At 44.9% G+C, this 20837-nt stretch overlaps 1 protein-coding gene across 1 annotated transcript; it reads left to right on the plus strand.

The window, feature by feature from the left end:
- The first annotated feature begins 16956 nt into the window (after positions 1–16956).
- LOC140116741 (protein kinase C theta type-like) lies at positions 16957–20508 on the plus strand. Its single transcript, XM_072133177.1, has 3 exons — positions 16957–17833; positions 17969–18005; positions 18121–20508. The coding sequence occupies exons 1-2, from the start codon at positions 16998–17000 to the stop codon at positions 17991–17993; spliced, it is 861 nt and encodes a 286-aa protein (XP_071989278.1). The 5' UTR covers positions 16957–16997; the 3' UTR covers positions 17994–18005; positions 18121–20508.
- The last annotated feature ends 329 nt before the right edge of the window (positions 20509–20837 follow it).

Here is a 20837-nt window from a genome sequence, read left to right on the forward strand (position 1 = left end):
GTTGTTCTAGAATATGCCCACATCTTGCGCATGTCTGTTGACCTCTATAAACCAACCCAATTCCTTCTTAATCTTGTCTTCATCTGTTATTAACGACAACCAGCATGGGTTACATTTCCAGTACCTCCTTGCCTCTCTGTTATTCCTCACTAATTTGATGACTACTCGTGAGTGATCTGATATAATAATACGGTTATCATAACACATTTTCGCAATACCATCAATTTCCAATTCATTTGCCAATACCAAGTCAATTCTAGAGAAGGAATTGTATGTGCAATTATAACATGAATATGCCAACGCATCCCCCCTTCAGTTTTCATCTACATAAATGAGACCCACCTCCTCACAAAACCTAAAAAGGGCCAGTTTCCATATGGCCCAATTGGGTTATTTTACTATTACGTATTCGATCTTTGATGTTAGAGAAGAATGAGTTAAAATCACCCATAATCCATACCAGACACTCTCCCACCTTAGAAATAAATTTTAGTAATTGACGCAGTACATTATAGCAAAACGTTGGAGGAATATATACCCCTGCCACCACACATTTCTTGCCCTCCAATATTCCACATAAAAAAAACATAACGTAATCCAATCCGATAATCCAATCCAGGAATCCAATCATTTCAATTCAATAGATCCATGAAACAAAATGGACACTTCTCTAGCAAAGAAAGAAAAAAACGAACTATATCCCTTTTTAATTAAATACAAAGAATCCTTCTCAAGATGGGTTTCCACTAAAATGACAATAGCTGGTAGTCGTTTTCCAATATAGTAAAAAATAATACAACGTTTAGTGCGGTCTTTCATTCCTCTAATATTCCAAGCTATTAATCTGGTTCCCATTGATCACCACATATAATGGAAGAGAACAAAAACAGTAAAACCTCAGTAAAACTGGAAAAATACCGTATATACTCGCGTATAAGCCGAGTTTTTCAGCACAAAAAATGTGCTGAAAAACGTCCCCTCGGCTTATACACGAGTCAATGCTTAAAAAAATAATTAAAAATGGACTAAAAAAAAAATAAACTTATTTACTCACCCTCCTGTGGCCCCGATGCGCAGTGCTGCTCCCGCGATGTCATCGCGGCTCCTCTTCTGGCTTCCCGGCTCCTCTTCTTGCTGCCGTGCCGTCTTCTTTCTTCTTTAACATCTTGCTGGGCGGCGCCATTGTTCTTCTCCCGTGCGGCGCCTAGTATGACGTCAGCAGCGGCGCGTCATACTAGGCGCCGCACGGGAGAGAACAGTTACGGCGCCCAACGCGATGTTAAAGAAGACAGAAGACGGGGCGGAAGCAAGAAGAGGAGCCGGGAAGCCAGAAGAGGAGCCGCGACTACTAGGGGGCAGGCTGTATACTACTGGGGGGCAGGCTGGGGTGGCTGTATACTACTGGGGGGCAGGCTGTATACTACTGGGGGGCAGGCTGGGGTGGCTGTATACTACTGGGGGCAGGCTGGGGTGGCTGTATACTACTGGGGGAAAGCTGTATACTACTGGGGGCAGGCTGTATACTACTGGGGGCAAGCTGTATATTATAGGGGGCAGGCTGGCTGGGTCTGTGAGCAATGCATTTCCCACCCTCGGCTTATACTCGAATCAATAGGTTTTCCTAGTTTTTGGTGGTAAAATTAGGGGTCTCGGCTTATACTCGGGTCGGCTTATACTCGAGTATATACGGTACCACAAAGAAAGTTTTACCTTCAGCACAGGGAGCCCTCCCCCCTTCCCCACTCCATGTCCTATATACATATAGAACTCTACCTACTGGAGCCACATATCCCCCTCACCCCTGCCCATCTCCACGACAACCATACATAAAAAAATACATAAAATATCATATTTTTGTTTTTTCCCCCTTTTTTCTTTTCCTCTTCTTTTCCCCCATTTACAGTCCCTTTGAATCCAACCATTCAGATATTTGCTCTGGGAGACTAAAGAAGTGGGATTGACCCTGATATCTAATTTTTAATTGCGCAGGGAAGATATGTAAATACGGAAAACCTTTTTCCCTTAAACTTGTTTTAACTTCCACAAAGCTCTTTCTTTTTTGTAAGGTATCCCTAGAAAAATCAGGGAACAGAGAAACTTTTGCTCCCTCAATTGTTAATTCTTTTAACTCAAGGGCTCTCCTCAAAATGGAATCCCAGTCCCTGGATAGGATTGTGTTACAAATAATCGTTTGTGGAGAATTACCAGGAATATGAGTTCTAGGGATCCTATGCGCCCGTCCCACATCAAAATTCAACGATAAATAATCCTTCCCTATGGTCTTAACTAACCAATCCTTCACAAAATGAACAGGGTTTGCACCTTCAGCCTTTTCTGGTACCCCAAGGATTCTTATATTAGACCGTCTAGAAAGATCCTCTAGATTTGCTATTTTCCCTTAAGGTTTTCATTCTCTTGGTTCATGCTATTAGTTATTTTTTTCAAAGTGGCCATCTCTTTTTCCAACTTTTGAACCATCTCTTCTGTAGTCTTCTGTCTATCCCTAACTTTGTTTAGATCTTCTCTTAGCAGTGACTCTTAGCCGGTGGCTTCAAAAAGATGGCGGCACATGGGCACCGCCATCTTGCCGAGAGTCTTCGCTCCCTGTGACATCATCATCCGCCCCCATGACAGCCTCGGGTCTTCCGAAGACCCGAGGCTGCTTTGTGTTAGCCATTCATTTGTTATGAATGAGGAGGAAAATTCCCATATACTGCCATGCTGTAGTATGGCAGTATATGATAGGATCGTACAGACAACCTAGGGTTAAAGTACCCTAGGTAGTCTGAAAAATAGTAAAAATAAAAATAAAAAAAAAGTTTTATAAAAAAACATAAAAACTCAAATCACCCCCCTTTCCCTAGAACTGATATAAATATAAACAAACAGTAAAAATCATAAACACATTAGGTATGGACGCGCCTGAAAATGCCCGATCTAACCCCGTAACCCCGTAATGGAAAAAAACACCCAAAAGTCGAAAATGGCCCTTTTTTGCCATTAAAAAAAAAAGTAAAATTCTTTGAAAAGTGATCAAAAGGTTGTACAGTCCTAAAAATGATAACATTGAACGTCATCAAAAGTGGCAAAAAACGACATCTCCCAAAGCTCTGTATACCAAAGTATAAAAAAGTTATTTTTTATACGGGCAGACGAAACGCAGGAGTGCGCGAAACGGTCCGTCGCCGGAGTTTTTTGCGTGCTGCACCTCCCTGTCCTATGTATTGCTTTGAATAAAGAAGATTCTCTTTTTTGGGGGAGTGCCACTATCTTTTTTCCTTTTTCACATATAAAAAAGTCCCCCCCCCCCCCCCCCAAATTTTTGAACAGGAGGTTTTAATTTTTGTAAATGTATGAAAACATTATAAAACCTATACAAATTTGGTATCCCTGTAATTGTACTCACCCAAAGAATAGGTAGACCTGTCATTTGGGGCATACAGTGAAATCCGTAAAAACCAAGCCCGCAAGAATACGGCACAAATGCGTTTTTTTTACCAATTTCACTGCATTTGGAATTTTTTTCCCGCTTCCCAGTACATAGCATGGAATATTAGATACCACCATTTTGAAGTGTAATTTGTTACGCAGAAAATAAACCATAACACAGCTCTGTACATGGAAAAATAAAAAAAATTATAGATTTTTGAAGGTGAGGAGTGAAAAATGAAAACGCAATAACGAAAAAGGGCTGCAGCGGGAAGGGGGTTAATATCCTTGATCTCAATCCCTGAATTCTTTTAAACATTAGAAACAGCCTGTGTTTTACTGGAGGGGGGGGGGGTCTTCCATATTTTATCTAATTTGGCAGAATTGTCTCCCGTACTACTAACTTTTTCGTTGGGCGAACCCAAGGAATTCTTGATGCATTTTTTGGGGCCATTTCACCAATTTACCACCCTCTTATCCCTCCAAGAAAAAAAGAATAGCAATCAAGAATACACGGCGCTGTACAGCAGAATATTAACACTGTACCCCTAACAATTGCACTGTTGTTCTATCAATGTGGCAATAGCCTCTATGCCACAATTACCACTATAATAACACTATACCATAATAGCAAATGTCCAAAAATCATAGGAATATAGTAGTAAGTTAGTATTTACAAAGTTCCTATTCTCATTCAGGCACCACCAATGTTATATATTCCAAAGCTATTTAACAAGAGAAATATAGAGATGTTCCCTTTGCTAGGGATACAATCCGGGCCTAACCGCCCGTCAAACTAATATTCATTCAATCGTCCTCATAGAATAGTATCCTCCAAATCAATTAACCGATGGGTAGTTACTTAATAGTTAGTTAGTTGGTGGATAATGAGTAACTGGCCAGTAGTTGGTTAGTAGATAGTTAGTTTCCAAGTGTTTCCTGTGGAGGGTAACATACGGATCTCACCACCTTACCAGCTCGACACACCGTTATTCAGCCGGCCTCTGGGAAATGCATCATCCATACCAATAGGCTGATCAGTAATTAGTTGGTTAGTGATAATTAGTTAATCCACAGATAATAAATCGCTGACCAGGGCATGTTCCACCAGGATGAAAGACTATGCAAAAGAGCCAGAGAGGTTCTAGGCTCCATAGGTGTTAATGGATCCTAGAGACCCTCAGGATCATTTGCATTCAGTCTTTCATCCTGGTGCTAGATGTCCTTTAAGACTGATGGATTACACTTTTGCGCTGCTTTTCTAGAAGCAAGCAGGGACACTTACATCACAATTCAGTATGATGCAAGGATTCCCTTCCCTGGCACTGTGTTCAGTCTATGAAATCCAGCAAGCACACAGTCCAGTTTTTACAAACCGAGCAGTCATGTGCCTCGTGTTAATCCCTCTTGGCTGATGGACCATATGTTGCCTGCAATATGCTTGATATGCTTCACTGGCTCCAAAAAAAACTGTACATCATTGAATAAAAACATGGGATAGAGCATTGTACGGGAGAATGTACAGGCTGCAGAATACAAACTTAAAGATTGTATGAAATTAGAGTAAACACATATTGTTTTACCCAGTCCAGTGTCACTATCTTATCACACTGCAGGGACGGGATTCCTTGCATCATATGAATCTATGATGCAACAAATCTCTGCTTCCCCTTCTAAACAGCAGCATCTATAATGATACCGATAGTAGACTATACAGAGTCAGTATAGATAGAGACTACAACAAAGCAAAACATTTTTGATAATACATTGGGGGGTATTTGCTATGCCTTCTGCAACATCCCCCACCGGGGCCTAGCCCTTGAGGTGAGGCCTGGAGTCAGCCGGGGCCCGCTGTACCGGAGTGGCTGGCGGTTGCGGCCTAGGCACGCTATTGTCACGGTGCTTGGTACGGGGGAACCGGAGGGCTGTCCTACAGCCTGGCAGGTCTCCAGCAGGGTGGTGTTGGCAAGAAATGATGAGGGAGAGGCTGCTATAGCGGATCTCCCTGGGGCAACCCCTTAATGTCCCGAGTGTGAGTCTCTGTGTGATGGACAGGGTGCCGGTATTGAAGGCAGCCGTATTAGCAGGGACCAGACGGAGACAGAAGTTGAAGAAAACAACTTACAGTTCTTTATTTGAACCGGCAGGAACCGCAGCAACGTGCCTTTAACAGGTAGATGGAGTGCTGAGATGTGAGTTGGAGGGAGCCTCAGGAGATAGTTCACCAGCCTGGATGTAGAGGGCAGGCTGGGAGGCAGCTGTGTCCTGGTAGGAAGCTTCAGCTTGTCCTGTAGGGCTTCAGGTATCACCTTTGAAGGTAAGATGATACCCCTTTCCTCACTATACTAACTCTAGTCTGATGCTTCACTCTTCAGAGGCAGGGGCTAGGCTCTTCCTGCTCTGGTATGGGCTAGACAGAGATTGCTCACTCACTCACTGATCTCTAGGATTCTCCTACACTGGAATCTCTCTTCTAGAAATCTTTCAGAAAGAACTCTAGAACATTCCTGGCCAGGGGGTTTTATTACCTCCCTTTGGTCAGGTGGTGGCTGCTCCTCCAATCACATCTCAGCTTACAAAGGACAGGATGTAACACAGATCATTGGACAATAGCATCTTGCATCATACAAAACACTTAACCTCTGCCTTGCCAGGCAGGATTCACCACTGCAATATCCCCTATGTCCTATCAGGACCATGTTGCGTAATGTGATTACATGCAGGTGGAACGTATTCGCAAACACTCCCTTGCCATTGCATCGGCGAGGGTGTTGCGTACCCCGGGGGCAATTGAAAGAGCCGCCCTCGGCTCGACTACAGATGGTTTGGGGCAAAGAGGGGGCTAAAGGCACTTCTGGGAAGTGCAGGCTATGTGAGGTGTAGGGACAAACCGCCCATGGTTCTGGAGACAGGCACCTGGGTTGGTGTCGGACTAAGACAAAAACATATAGCTGTATGACAGTTGGTCGCTGACGCCATTAAACCGAACTGTACAGTAGGAAAGGTGTGGTGTCATGTCCTGTAATCCACTCCTTGCACCAAGGCCTGTATATTTGTTGTATCAACGCTTCTTCCCTGGCGGCAATTATATAGTGTGTATATCTGCATTGCGTTAGCATATGCGACACGAGTACCTCCTGACTGACATCCTTACCCATGTATGGGTGGTATCCAGGTGCTAACTGTGTAACACCCCCGGTCCCCTAAAGACCCGCAGTTTACGGACTACCCCCACGTGCAAACCTCGGTTTGAGGGATCAGGTAGCGGTCAGTGTTTTACACAAAAAGACGGTCCGACACAGCCACATTACAACCTGAAAAGCCTATGAAAGGGTTAATGCAGACTACTGGCATATATGACAGTGTGCAAACATTTGGTAAATTCACATTGGCTTAGGAGCCCAATGGGTACACATCTTGAACGTTACAAACGTTACAGATAGATAGGCTACTCAGGGTAGCAGGATAAATGTCTCTTTTCCTGCAAAGAAAAGGCATAAAGAGTGCAAGCAGAATGTCCATACCTAAAAAGGAAGGCATTAAGTGCAAAATGATAATAAATAAAGTGGCAACTTTTCCTGGTAGTATCTGGCAAAAGTCTCACAGAAGGTCTCTAGTGACAAAGTCCATCTTCTGGGTACAGCCCTTGATGTGGGGAAAAGTGCACTAAAGAAACAAAGGGTCTCCTCTTTAGGTAGAGGGACAGAGTCCTTTGAAGAAATTCTCTGCTGTGGCAGAGGAAGAGGTGCTATCATAGCACAGGACAATATATAATCTCTTAACTGAGATAAATAAGGGTAAGAGTCTCAGGACAGTTTCTGGCTCTTTAGGGAAAGGACAGAAATATACAATATGTACAATGGACATAGTACCTGGAGAGGGCTACAGCCCTTCAGGGGTTAGTCAGATGCACCTTCGCTGGGTTCAGCAGGGACAGGATCCAAAGTCAGTAGGGAATCCTGTGCATCCTCAGCGGGAGTAGGTGCCGGCTGGGGACACCCGGTGGCAGTAGCGGGTACTGCAGGTGCAGCAATATCCTCCGGACCTTCAGGGGGAGGAGCACTGTCGTCCGGGGTGTCGGCTGTTCCAGCCGGGGGCTCAACTGAGCCAGGGACCACGGAGGGGTCCAGAAAGAAATAAACAGGGACCTGCGGCAGCGCCGCAGCTCCTTCCAGCTCCGGTTCTTCTGGGGCCGGGTCATCACCCCATTGGTAACCGGCAAGGGGAGATGTGGGCCTAGACGGAACCTCCGGACAAGGTTCGCTAGCCGGGATGTCTTCTCCCACAGAAGAGCCGCGGGACCTGGCAATACTCCCGGCAGGGGAGACGGTGGGGGTGGCGCCCTGGATCATGCCCGGCCCATGGATGGCAATGGGACCCGTACTCACAATCACCGTGGATGGAGCATTCACGTGGGTCACAGCCCGGGGACTCGCAGCCGAGGAAGAAGAGGTGTTCGGAGATTCCGGCCACTCGTCGTCCTCATACAGGTCGTCATACGGTGGGTAGCGGTCCTCATCGGAGTCGGGGATCCGGATCACACCAGCCGCCCAGGGTCCTCGGGGCCCCTCCTGCAGGGAGAATTCAATGCACTCGCCTGGCTTCAGGTTGTGCTGGCTCTCCGGCAGATCGGGCCTCTTGACAGACCGGCGGGGAATAAATACCTCCCGTCCGGTGTAGTCTTGAGTGGCGAAGCCATAGCCACGTTGTTTGTCGAAGAACCGGACCATACCGGTGGTGCGGTTCTTTTCCACCCAGGCTCCAGCTGTAGACCGGCCGGCCATGTAGCGTTGGGCCTCCTTCTCGCGGCGTCGCTGCTCCGAGACAGCGTCTCGGAGTCTCTGGCGGGCGGCCTCACCTCGGCCTCGAGGCTGCGGAGGTGCCGGTGCTGGGGCTCGTGGCTCCGGTGCAGACTCGGATCTCCGTGATGGTCGGGCAGGTGCCGGAACAGGAGCAGGAGCAGCCGGAGGATCAGGAACCGTCACAGCAGGGCTAGCAGGCCGAACAGCAGAGACAGTAGGCCTCGGAGCAGGTGGCACGGCAGCAGTAGGCCCAGGCGCTGGCTCAACAGGAGTCGGGGCCTCCCCACGTGGCGCCTCCACGTGGGCCTGCGGTACCGGTATGGTAACCGGGATAGGCACGAGGAACCGCCCGGGTGGTACTTGGTACTCCGTCACCGTCTGGACATACCTCCGGGTGACGAATGCTCGGGTCAGTCCTCGATGCAGCCGGTGCCCAGCAAAGGGCCTCCGGACCGGCTGCGCAGAGACCACCACCATGGTCTCCAACACTTCAAAGAACTCGGGAGGCTCCACAGGAGGGAATGGCGGAGGACCCCACATGATGCTGACCTCACTCTCCAAGATCAGCACAAGTTCTGGCGCTTCTCTGAGGCGGGGCAGGAAGTCCGCCTCGAGCCAGTGGGAGGAGTCCAAGTCCTTCCTGCCAAGAGCTGTGGCGGGCTCTAATTTTTCCTGCGCCACAGGAGGCGGGGTTCGCGCCATTCGTGCGTGGGCGGAGTTTGGTGAGTCATCTGGGTTTCCCGCCAGTGAAGGTTTTGGCGGGCTTGAATTATTTGCTGCGCCACAGTTTCTGAGGTAAAAATCTTCAGGCACGGCAGCGCCGGATGTAGCAGAGCTGGTACAGTTCTTGCAGGGATTAACCTCTTGAGTGCTGGAGCGGCGCTCGACAGCACGTGGCAGCAGTATAACACAGTTCAATCCAGAAACACACAATTACTTGGGCCTAAACCCGGATGGCAGCAGGGTTAGGCAGCACAGTCTTTGTAATAAAGGAAAGTCTTTAATGCCGGAATAAGGTACAGAAGTATCAATCCTGTTCGTGACGCCACTTGCAACATCCCCCACCGGGGCCTAGCCCTTGAGGTGAGGCCTGGAGTCAGCCGGGGCCCGCTGTACCGGAGTGGCTGGCGGTTGCGGCCTAGGCACGCTATTGTCACGGTGCTTGGTACGGGGGAACCGGAGGGCTGTCCTACAGCCTGGCAGGTCTCCAGCAGGGTGGTGTTGGCAAGAAATGATGAGGGAGAGGCTGCTATAGCGGATCTCCCTGGGGCAACCCCTTAATGTCCCGAGTGTGAGTCTCTGTGTGATGGACAGGGTGCCGGTATTGAAGGCAGCCGTATTAGCAGGGACCAGACGGAGACAGAAGTTGAAGAAAACAACTTACAGTTCTTTATTTGAACCGGCAGGAACCGCAGCAACGTGCCTTTAACAGGTAGATGGAGTGCTGAGATGTGAGTTGGAGGGAGCCTCAGGAGATAGTTCACCAGCCTGGATGTAGAGGGCAGGCTGGGAGGCAGCTGTGTCCTGGTAGGAAGCTTCAGCTTGTCCTGTAGGGCTTCAGGTATCACCTTAGAAGGTAAGATGATACCCCTTTCCTCACTATACTAACTCTAGTCTGATGCTCCACTCTTCAGAGGCAGGGGCTAGGCTCTTCCTGCTCTGGTATGGGCTAGACAGAGATTGCTCACTCACTGATTCTCCTACACTGGAATCTCTCTTCTAGAAATCTCTCAGAAAGAACTCTAGAACATTCCTGGCCAGGGGGTTTTATTACCTCCCTTTGGTCAGGTGGTGGCTGCTCCTCCAATCACATCTCAGCTTACAAAGGACAGGATGTAACACAGATCATTGGACAATAGCATCTTGCATCATACAAAACACTTAACCTCTGCCTTGCCAGGCAGGATTCACCACTGCAATATCCCCTATGTCCTATCAGGACCATGTTGCGTAATGTGATTACATGCAGGTGGGACGTATTCGCAAACACTCCCTCGCTATTGCATCGGCGAGGGTGTTGCACTTCTCCACCAATTTTCTGTAAAATGCCCCATGCCTGCCAGTTCTCAGGCTTCTCTACAATCAACAGCACAACCCACCCCGAAAAACCAGTGGAGACTATACCTGAAATCTCCTGGTCTAAATGGATCCAAACTTACAGAGAAGGGGCGGAGCCTCGTAGTATATCCGAAACACTGGCTGGAATATTAGGACTGGTGTTCAAAGTGCCAATCTTAATAATTTCCTCCAATGTTGTAAATATGATGGGACGCTGTCCTAACCTTATGCATTTAACCCCTTCATTATATTCCTGGATAATATAGCCTATAAATACAGAGCAAAAATTATAAGCTGTTGTAACAGGAAGATGCAGCTGAAACTATTTTTACACTAAAGGTCACTTTTCTGTCATTCAAACAGGCCACACATTATTAAAAACTTTAAGACCACTCCCAGCAATAACAACGTTTTGAGCAGTTCTAAGGGCATTCTGTCACATAAGGACAAAAAAACCATTATATGGGTTAATGAAACTCATATATAATGGAAAATCTTATAAGATCACTTGGTTTGGTTGGAAAAATTAGTAGAAAAAGAATTGGTCACATCATTCATTGGGGGAGTTTTATCAGAAGCGTCTGAGGTAAAATTGTTCCAGTTGCCCATGGAAACCAATCAGAGCTCAGCTTTAATTTTATAAACGGATGTGGGAAAATGAAACCTGAGCTCTGATTGGTTGAAATAGAACAGTTCTGCTCTCAGACACTTCTGATAAATCTCCCACATTGGGGCAGATTTACTTACCCGGCCCATTCGCGATCCAGCGGCGCCTTCTCTGCGGTGGATTCGGGTCCAGCCGGGATTCACTAAGGTAGTTCCTCCGACGTCCACCAGGTGGCGCTGCTGCCCTGAAAAGCATCCGGATGCCCTGAAATTCACCGACCCGGACCAAGTGAAGGTAAGCGCGTCCCAATCGACACATTTTCCGTTTTTAAATGCGGCGGTTTTTCCGAATACATCGGGTTTTCGTTCGGCCACGCCCCCGATTTCCGTCGCGCGCATGCCGGCGCCTATGCGCCACAATCCGATCGCGTGCACCAAAATCCCGGGGCAATACAGGGGAAATCGGCGCAAATTGGAAATATTCGGGTAACACGTCGGGAAAACGCGAATCGGGCCCTTAGTAAATGACCCCCATTGTGTCTTTGTACACAAGAACATGAGACCATCTGAATATGACCTTATGTAGAATCTCTCAAATAACCAACAAGATACAAGCTACTGTACAAATGGCACCAATTTCTCGAAAACACGTGATGACATTTAACGCTGCATCTGTAGGACGATTACTGTAAACTGTGCAGTTGTCTTTTTGTTAAAAGTACCTAAAGGGGCAGAGAAGCTTTTACTTCTGTCAGATCCCTGTACCTTACACCCGCAGAGGACTCATGGTCAGAGTGCAAAGCCACCGGGAATGTACATGTGTGTCTTATTAATGTAACAAGCCATTTAAGGGAGGATCTCTCTACAGTTTACGTATATACCATGCACTTATAATACTTCACAAATTACCAAGGGAGTTTTCTAATTTTCCCATAATAGAAAACATGCCAGATATTGTGTAGTACGTATAAAGTAGAAGTATGGTGGATAAAAAGTGGAGACGGGAGAGTAAAAGATTATTATACATAATAGTAAACACTCAAGTCACGAAAAAAAACGAAGTCCACCCTCTTTCTCTTCTATGGTCTTACATATCAGTACATAGTGAAATGACATCCGGTATTAAAATTAGGAAAATACAACCTCAGATGGAAAAACACCACATCTTAAAATGAATGTCATCATTCAATAAATGACAAGTTATACCATTTTGAAATATACTTTCTATATCAATTCCTGTTTTCTAGAGATCTTTTCGCTGACATTCAATCGGTCCCTGGTCTTGTGATGTCACACAGGTCACACAGGTGCACGGCTCATTATATCACAGAGAATAATCAGAGCTGTGTATTATAACGGTCCCCAACCACGGCCTAAAATCATTAAAAAAATATATACTCCACTTACCCTGCTGAAGCAGCAATAGTCCCCTTTTCTCTTTGCACAGTGGCTTCAGAGACGTGTAGTGCCGCTGCACATAGGAGTAAGGGACTACTGCTGCGTCAGTGGAGCAGAAATAGGTAAGTATATGTTTGCTTTTGTTATTTGTCACATTTAAAAGAAGCAGAGAGTATGTTATAAGTGGGGAGGGGGGGGAGGTGGAAAGTGGTCTGTCTGGCCTTATAAAGAGCAGGGGGTGCCTGGTCACAAGAAAAAAGTTTGGGGACCACTGTCCTATTAAATGAATAAGGACACGGCCACAAATTACTAGAGGGAAGAGGAGAGGGACCGCAATGTGAGTGGGGTTGGAGCTTAGAAAACTGGGGCATTAGAAGTAATGGGGATTAATAAAAGGGCTCACTAAGTGGGGTGCATAAAAGGGTGCATTATATGTGAGGGTTTTTACAAGTGAGGGGTCACAACAAGGGGGATAACATTAAGTGGGGCCATTATATGCTATTGAGTTGCATTAGGGAGTATTTTATAAACATATATCAGGAGCAGGGCAATTGTTGTAGCTTAGGGTAGAAATTCTTTCCCCCCATAGTGCGTGCATGCCAGGGTTGTCTGGAGTTTGAAAAACATGGCTATTTACCAAAACAGCGCCACACCTGACCTTGGGGAGTGGAAGGTACTCAAACTAAGCTCCATTCATTTCTAGCTTCACTGAGCTGCACAAACCATGGTCATGTCTGGTGCTGTTTATGGAAAACAGCCATGTTTTTCAACTCTCAAACAACATCTTTAAAATCCAGAAAACAGATGTAGGTTTCCTTTTTTAATTAGAAGCAGCCAGATAATGGAGCAAGCATTGATGGAGACATTTACATCTTCAATTGAGAAACATCAGAATACAGGCTGGAATTAAAACAGTGTATATTTTGTCTCTGAAAAAAATTATTGGATCCTGTATATGCGCATGGGGTGATAAATAATCAGTCGTCAAATCTTTGGGCCTAAGATTCAGATGTCTCTGGGTCAGCACACACTATTCTATATACACTGTCTGAGAAGCTTTCCCCTGTTTCATGTCTATCTGCTGTCTAAGATGATAAAAAGTCAGGAGAGAAGAGAGATAAGTATTATCTTTTGTTTTAATTATACGGAGTGTGGGAGACTGGGATCATTACTTAGAGTTAGGGGGGCAATTTTCAATCTGGGGGTGTTATTCAGTGTTGTCACTATGCAGTACAGGGTATACTTCAGCGTGGGAGCAGCATCCATTGTGGATATATTATTTATCCCTCTTCTGCTAACACCCAGGGGCGTAACTTGAGGGGGTGCTGATGGAGCGGTCACAACCGGGCCCTAGAGGCTTAGGGCGCCCAAAAGGTTTCACTTTCCGATATGAGAAGGCTTATACTATAAAACAAACATTATATCCGGGCCCTGGCACAGACTTTAACTGGGGCCCATCAGCTTTAAGTTACGACCACTGCTGACACCGCTAGCTACACATCTGGTCTCTACAATATAACAAATGTACAGCAACTGCACCACTAAATGCTTTCTACCCTTTCTATAATCCTGGCCCTATGAGTAAAAAAATATGGTACCGATGTATGAATTCCGGTAACTTAGATAATCACCAAACCGATCGATCACCAAATAAAATCTACACAACTGACAATATCTTTAATATCATATTTTATACGGTTGAAAAAGGACACATGTCCATCAAGTTCAACCAAGGAAGGGAAAGGACTGGATGAGGAAGGGATTTAGGGGAAACAATTCCATATAATATAACCATCAATGTTATTTAGGTGTAAAAAGGCATCTAGACCCTTCTTGAAGCTCTCTGCTGTCCCTGCTGTGACCAGCGCCTGAGGCAGGCTATTCCACAGATTGACAGTTCTCATAGTAAAAAAGCCCTGTCGCCTCTGGTGATTAAACCTTGTTTTCTCCAGACGCAGACAGTGCCCCCTTGTCTTTTGATTTGATTTAATCTGAAACAACTTACCACCATATTATTTTGTATGGACCATTCATATATTTATATAAATTAATCATGTCCCCTCGTAGTCATCTCTTTTCCAGACTAAATAAATCTAGTTGTTGTAATCTTTCCTCATAACTAAGACCCTCCATACCCCTTATCATTTTTGTGGCTCTGCGTTGAACCCCCTCCAGCTCCAGGGCATCCTTTTTATGGACCGGTGCCCAGAACTGGACAGCTTATTCAAGGTGAGGCCGGACTAATGCCTTTTACAGTGGTAATATTACATCCCTATCACGAGAGTCCATACCACTTTTGATACATGACAAGATCTTGCTGGCTTTAGAGGCAGCTGACTGACATTGCATGTTGTTATTCAATTTATGATCTACTACCGGTAGTACCCCAGGTCCTTCTCAACAAGGGACTCTCCCAGATTTACTCCCCCAAGGACATATTTTGCCTTTGGATTATTAGCCCCAATGTGCATAACCTTACATTTATCCACATTAAACCTCATTTGCCAAGTGGATGACCAAAAACTCATTTTGTCCAAGTCACCCTGCAGCCTATGAACATCCTCCATAGACTGTATTACACTACACAGTTTGGTGTCATCTTCAAAAATAGACACAGTGCTATTAATTTCTACCTCTATATCATTAATAAATATATTAAATAGTAGAGGGCCAAGAACAGAACCCTGGGGTACATCGCTCATAACTACTACCATAGAGGCCCTCAATACCTGCATGTTCATAATTGGACACTTGCAAACTTTCCCAAACCATCATTGTTTCTTAAAACTCCTAAAATTGATATATTCCCATTTAAACATTGTCCTCCTCATTAAATATCATCAGTATAGATGACCCCCATCCCATGCCACCCCAGGAGCATCTACATTTCAACATGTCTGCATTCATTCCTGATTGCAGCAGATGTCCTGGTGATGTATAATATGGGCACCACTGCCAGCCCGGGCATAATTCTCATCCTCTGCCCATCTACCACTAATATAACAATACAATAATACATATAAATATATTAATTCCTCTGGACACTGTACTGCCATGTCTGATGCCCACAGTATAGATGGCAGAGCAGGTACATGATCCTACTGGCAGGCAGGTGCCACCTGAGCATTCCGTGACCTCTGACCTGTGACCTGCACACGGCCAACTACCAGTTACCTTCAACTGTCGAAGGCAGCGACTGGATTGGATTCTACTGGATTCCCAAAGATGGCGTCTACAGGACACAGAGAAAGCGAGAAGAAGAGGAAGAGAGAAGAAGAGATGAGGAAGAGAGAAGAGAAGAAGAGGAAGAGAGAAAAGAGGAAGAGAGAAGAGGACAGCGAGAGCGGATTGAAGATAAAGAGGAGAGGAGAGATTGCCGGATTATTAGAGGATGACGGGCCAAGACCGGGCAGCAGCCAGGACCCTGTAACATCAAGCCCCTACCCCGACTTCTATGTCTACCGCCTCACCATCCATCAGGTGCTGGGTAGGGGCGGCTTTGGAAAAGTAAGTGGCATCATTTCTTATTGGTTACATTTTGCCTTTGCCGTTAGTTTCTGGTAACAGACATTTTTATCCAATGTATGTCAAGAGCTGAGAATCTCCAGTAATATTTCTAGCCATACGTATGATATGTGGGGTCACACTGAGATTGGGAAAGACTCATTGGGGCTTATTTACTAAGGGTCTCGCGGCCGCATTTCCGTCGGGTTTTCCGACTTTTCAGGGATTGCGCCGCCGGGACAGGTATTTAGAAGGGCATTGTGTCGCATGCGATCGGAGTGTGTCGCAATCGAGCAGGATTTAACTTTAAATTTGTGTTATTTTTGTTATTTACTTGCTCCACAAAGGTCATATTATGCTTATAGTGATGTGTTCAGCATTGTATTTGCTTCCTTCTGGTCAGCTCTTGGGTCTAATTGCTATCCATTGGATTAAATCCAATATCCATAGACAGTAGAGCAGCAAAGGCGCCTGTAAGGGGAATGGGTCCAACACTGATCTTCTCCTGACAATGATTGCTGCATTTCCCAGCAGTCACGCTAGGGGGAGCTCTATTCAATATACATTTTTAGCTTTCATTGAGCAGAATAAAAGCTGTATTTTTTCTATCCACTGAGCTCCCCCTAGTGGTGAATGTATGCACAAAGTTTCATCATTAAGAGATGTATAGTAGAGATTATTCATTGTTATATGCCGTTGGTCTGCTGTAAATACATTGAAAAATATTATGTTCTGAATTAGTTCCATTTTTATAAAGCATGAGGGTGAGATGATTTAAGTGTGAGGTTTTAAATTAAAACTTTCTCGCTTCAGAAAGGTATGACATGGGCTTACTACATTTTTTAATGAGGCCCTTGATGTCATATAGATCAGTCGACACCACTGTTATAGTGAAAAAATATTCCTCAAGGAAGAGATGGCTTTAGGATGTTGGCAACAGTTATTTTTGGTAAATGACAGCATAAAATACTAATAGTACAGAGAGTCTGACACTTGTCTGACCATAGCCTGACTACACAGAGGATTGTGCACTGGGGAGCTGGTTGGCGCTTTATGTGAGCGGTGTACCCCACTGTCATAGCCAGCAGAAATGTCTGACCCCCAGCAGATTACTCAGCTATCGTATGTAATAAATGTATAAGTATCTCCCCTTTCCATCTTTAGGTGGTTCTGGCATCATTCCCTGGCCGAAACACCTTCATGGCCGTGAAAGTTGTCCTCAAAACACCGGACAATACAGCAATGTTGATGAGAGAGCGACGGATACTCCAAAAAGCCCGAGAGTGCCCATTCCTATGCCATCTGTATGCCGCACATCAGTCTCAGCACGGGGCGTATTTCATCACGGAGTATCTGTCCGGCGGCAGCCTGCAGGCGTTAATCAGAATGTGCGGCAGCTTGAACATCGATAATGTGAGATTCTACACAGCAGAGATAGTATGTGGCCTCCAATTCCTCCATGGACATAACATCGTCCACAGAGATCTAAAGCCAGGAAACATCATGCTGGATAGAAGTGGGCACATCCGCATCATCGACCTGGGCCTTGCCCGCGATGGTGTCACCTCCTCCAATAAGACCCGTGGAGTGGTGGGCACAACCTGTTTTATGGCCCCAGAGGTGCTGCTGGATGAGGAATATGACGCAGCAGTTGACTGGTGGAGCCTGGGGATTGTTGTGTCCATGATGTCATCCGGATACTCCCCATTTTACTATGGGCCCATCAGGAGTGAGGCGGTCGAGTCCATCATCACCGAAATGCCAGAAATACCACCCTGGCTGGCCTCCGATTTAAAACATCTGATTAAAAACCTGCTGCGGAAAAATCCTGAGATGCGGCTGGGTGTGTCCGGTAACATCAGACACCATCCCTTCTTTGACAGCATTGGCTGGGAGGATCTTGAGGCCGGGAGAGCACAGCCCCCATTTACACCATTCAGGGCCGTTCTGAAGAACAAACACCTGCAGTGGCCGGGAGATGAAACACCTACTAACCCCGTGGCCGAATTCTCCTACATGTCACCTAGCTGGGCCCGGTAAGATCCTTCTCCTGTACAAAGCTTACATGTAATAGTCATTACTAACCTGATGTAGTCTCTTCCATAATCTTCTCCCTCCTGTTCTTCATTATTATTGCTCCTAACAATTACTATGTCTCTGCTTATTCTTAGGATGATGGAGAGATCCAGATTGTAATATCTATGACTGGTGAGTTCTCCATATACACAAATCTCATAAGAATAAATATTTTCATGTTACATTAGTTCTCTTGTCTATATATGTACAAGTGGTAGAAGTAACATTTCCCTCTTGTGTCTTGTAGGATCAGCCCGTGCCACTGCCCAGAACTTAATGCCTCCTGTACCCACCTCTGCTGCTGTGTGAGACCTCGGCTCGCCTACAACATCCTCTCTATGACATCAGGTTGCTGTACATTTCCATCATGACGTTGCCTCGGTGCTTGGCTTTGATCCTCTGATATCCGGCAGCGTCTGACATCACTTCCCTCCTGAAGAAACGTCCGGCTCCTGGAGAGGCCTGTGTGTCCTGCTCAGCACAGGCCTGGTAAGTTACACACACTACACACACATAGATACACTGATAGACACTTAGATAGATGTAGGTATACACACACATAGATATATAGGACAGGTGTAGATATTGGCTTTGGTCCTGGGAATTGTTCCGATCGCCATATTTGGGGTCAGGAAGGAATTTTTCCACCTTGAGGAGCATTAGTTTGATCTTCAAGGAGGTTTTTGCCTTCCTCAGGATCATACAGAGCCATAAATAGGTATAGTATGATAGATTTACAATCCTAAAAAATATATAATTTATATAGAAAATATTAGACAAGTAAAATATAGATTTCCCCTCCCCCACATATTAGGATGAATAATGTAGTTTATAATATTGATAGCAGATGTAATTAGATGATGGTATTTGATCCTGGGATTTGTTCTGATCCCCATATATGGGGTCAGGAAGGTGTTTTTTTGCCTTCCTCTGGATCAACTCAGCCATAAATAGTTTTAGTGCTAAACTTCTTTAAATCATTATTAATTATTAATATAAATAAAAAATAACCCCCCGCACAAAATAATAGATGTAGTCTCATAATAATGATTTATATAGAACTTATTAGACTAGTAAAAATAAAGACCCCCTCATACACTAGGTAAGATAATGTGGGTTATAAAGTGTATAGTGTAGGTAAGTAATTATTAATTAATATAAATAAGAAAAAAATAAGAAAATCTAGAAAAAAAAATAAATGTGTAGTCTCAAAATAATCATTTACAAAGAAAATAATAGATAAGTAAATATATATCCCCCCACAAAAACACACTAGGTTAGATAATGTAGGTTATAATGTGGATAGTTTAGGTAAGTAAATATTAATATAAATAAACAAAAAAATATAAAAATCTAAAAAAAAATAGGTGTAGTCTCATAATAATAATTTACATAGAAAATATTAGAGAAGTAAAAAATATAGACCCCCTTACACACTAGGTAAGATAATGTGGGTTATAAAGTGGATAGTGCAGCTAAGCACCGTATTTTCTGAACTATAAGACGCACTTTTTAGCAAGAAAAAAATCTTGCTAAAAAGTGCCTGTGTCTTATAGACCGGAGGTCAGGAGGATCCAGCACTGCCAGACCCTCCTGACCGCTGTAAGGGAGATCGGGTGATGCCCTGATATAGAGCTGCACCCAAATTCCCAGAGAGGAGAGCCTCCGTACTGCTCTCCCCAGCGTCCTACAGGTACAGGACCTGCAGTGATGTCAGAATCATGTGACTGATCACATGCTTCTTACATCACCACAGGTCTCATACTGCCATGCTGCCCTGGGACAGGGTAAGAAGAAGGGGAATGGGGGAAGTATGTGTGTGTGGTTCTGTGTGTGTATAGCTGAGCTGAATGTGTATAGCTGAGCTGTGTGTGTATGTGGATGGATGATGCAGAGCTGAGTGTGTATGTGGATGGATGATGCAGAGCTGAGTGTGTATGTGGATGGATGATGCAGAGCTGAGTGTGTATGTGGATGGATGATGGAGAGCTGTGTGTATGTGGATGGATGATGGAGAGCTGAGTGTGTATGTGGATGGATGATGCAGAGCTGAGTGTGTATGTGGATGGATGATGCAGAGCTGTGTGTATGTGGATGGATCATGCAGTGCTGAGTGTGTATGTGGATGGATGATGTAGAGCTGAGTGTGTATGTGGATGGATGATGCAGAGCTGAGTGTGTATGTGGATGGATGATGCAGAGCTGAGTGTGTATGTGGATGGATGATGCAGGAATGAGTGTGTATGTGGATGGATGATGCAGAGCTGAGTGTGTAACTATGGATGATGCAGAGCTGTCTGTGTAAATGTATGTCTGTGTGTGCTGTGCTTTAGTGCGACCAACAGGGAAATCTTAATTGGTGTAAAATATATTTTTCCTTTTTTTAGAAGCCTTAATCTGGGGTGCGTCCTATAGTAAGAAGTGTCTTATAGAAAAGAATAGAGAAGTAAATATATATCCCCCCACACACACACACTGGGTTAGATAATGTAGGTTATAATGTGGATAGTGTAGGTAAGTAATTATTAATATAAAAAAAATATAAAAAGCTAAAAAAAAATAGGTAAAGTTTCATAGTTTTAATAATTTTATGAATAAATAGTAATACAGATAATATTAATATAGCTTAGATTTATAAAATAAAATACACAAAATATTAAAAACAATATAGATATAAATAAAATATTTTCCCCTCCCCCTTACATCTTGGTGTCTGTGTCTTTATTTCCCTTGGATTTCCATGTAGTGATCTAATACACTGGTCACCACAGTCGTCCGTGGAACATCCAGTCCTGGGTCGCACCAAAAGAACTTTAGGGAAAATAAATAACCACCCCCTTCCCCCAGTAGTCCGCTTCTCCTCTGTACGACCACTGTACGCTGAGCTGAAGCTGGCAGACGTGATGATGTCATCACACTGCGTCTGTCGGCATCAGAGCTGCGCACTGGACAGAGTAGAGGAGA

This window comes from Engystomops pustulosus, chromosome 2, assembly GCF_040894005.1.
Source record: "Engystomops pustulosus chromosome 2, aEngPut4.maternal, whole genome shotgun sequence".
Lineage (NCBI taxonomy): Eukaryota > Metazoa > Chordata > Amphibia > Anura > Leptodactylidae > Engystomops > Engystomops pustulosus.

What these genes read in the sequence shown, in the direction of transcription:
- LOC140116741 (XM_072133177.1), top strand. Translation starts at nt 16,998, where the DNA reads ATGGCCGTGAAAGTTGTCCTCAAAACACCGGACAATACAGCAATGTTG. An exon ending in ATGTCACCTAGCTGGGCCCG is followed by an intron (nt 17,834 to 17,968) that starts GTAAGATCCTTC and finishes GCTTATTCTTAG; the next exon opens with GATGATGGAGAGATCCAGAT.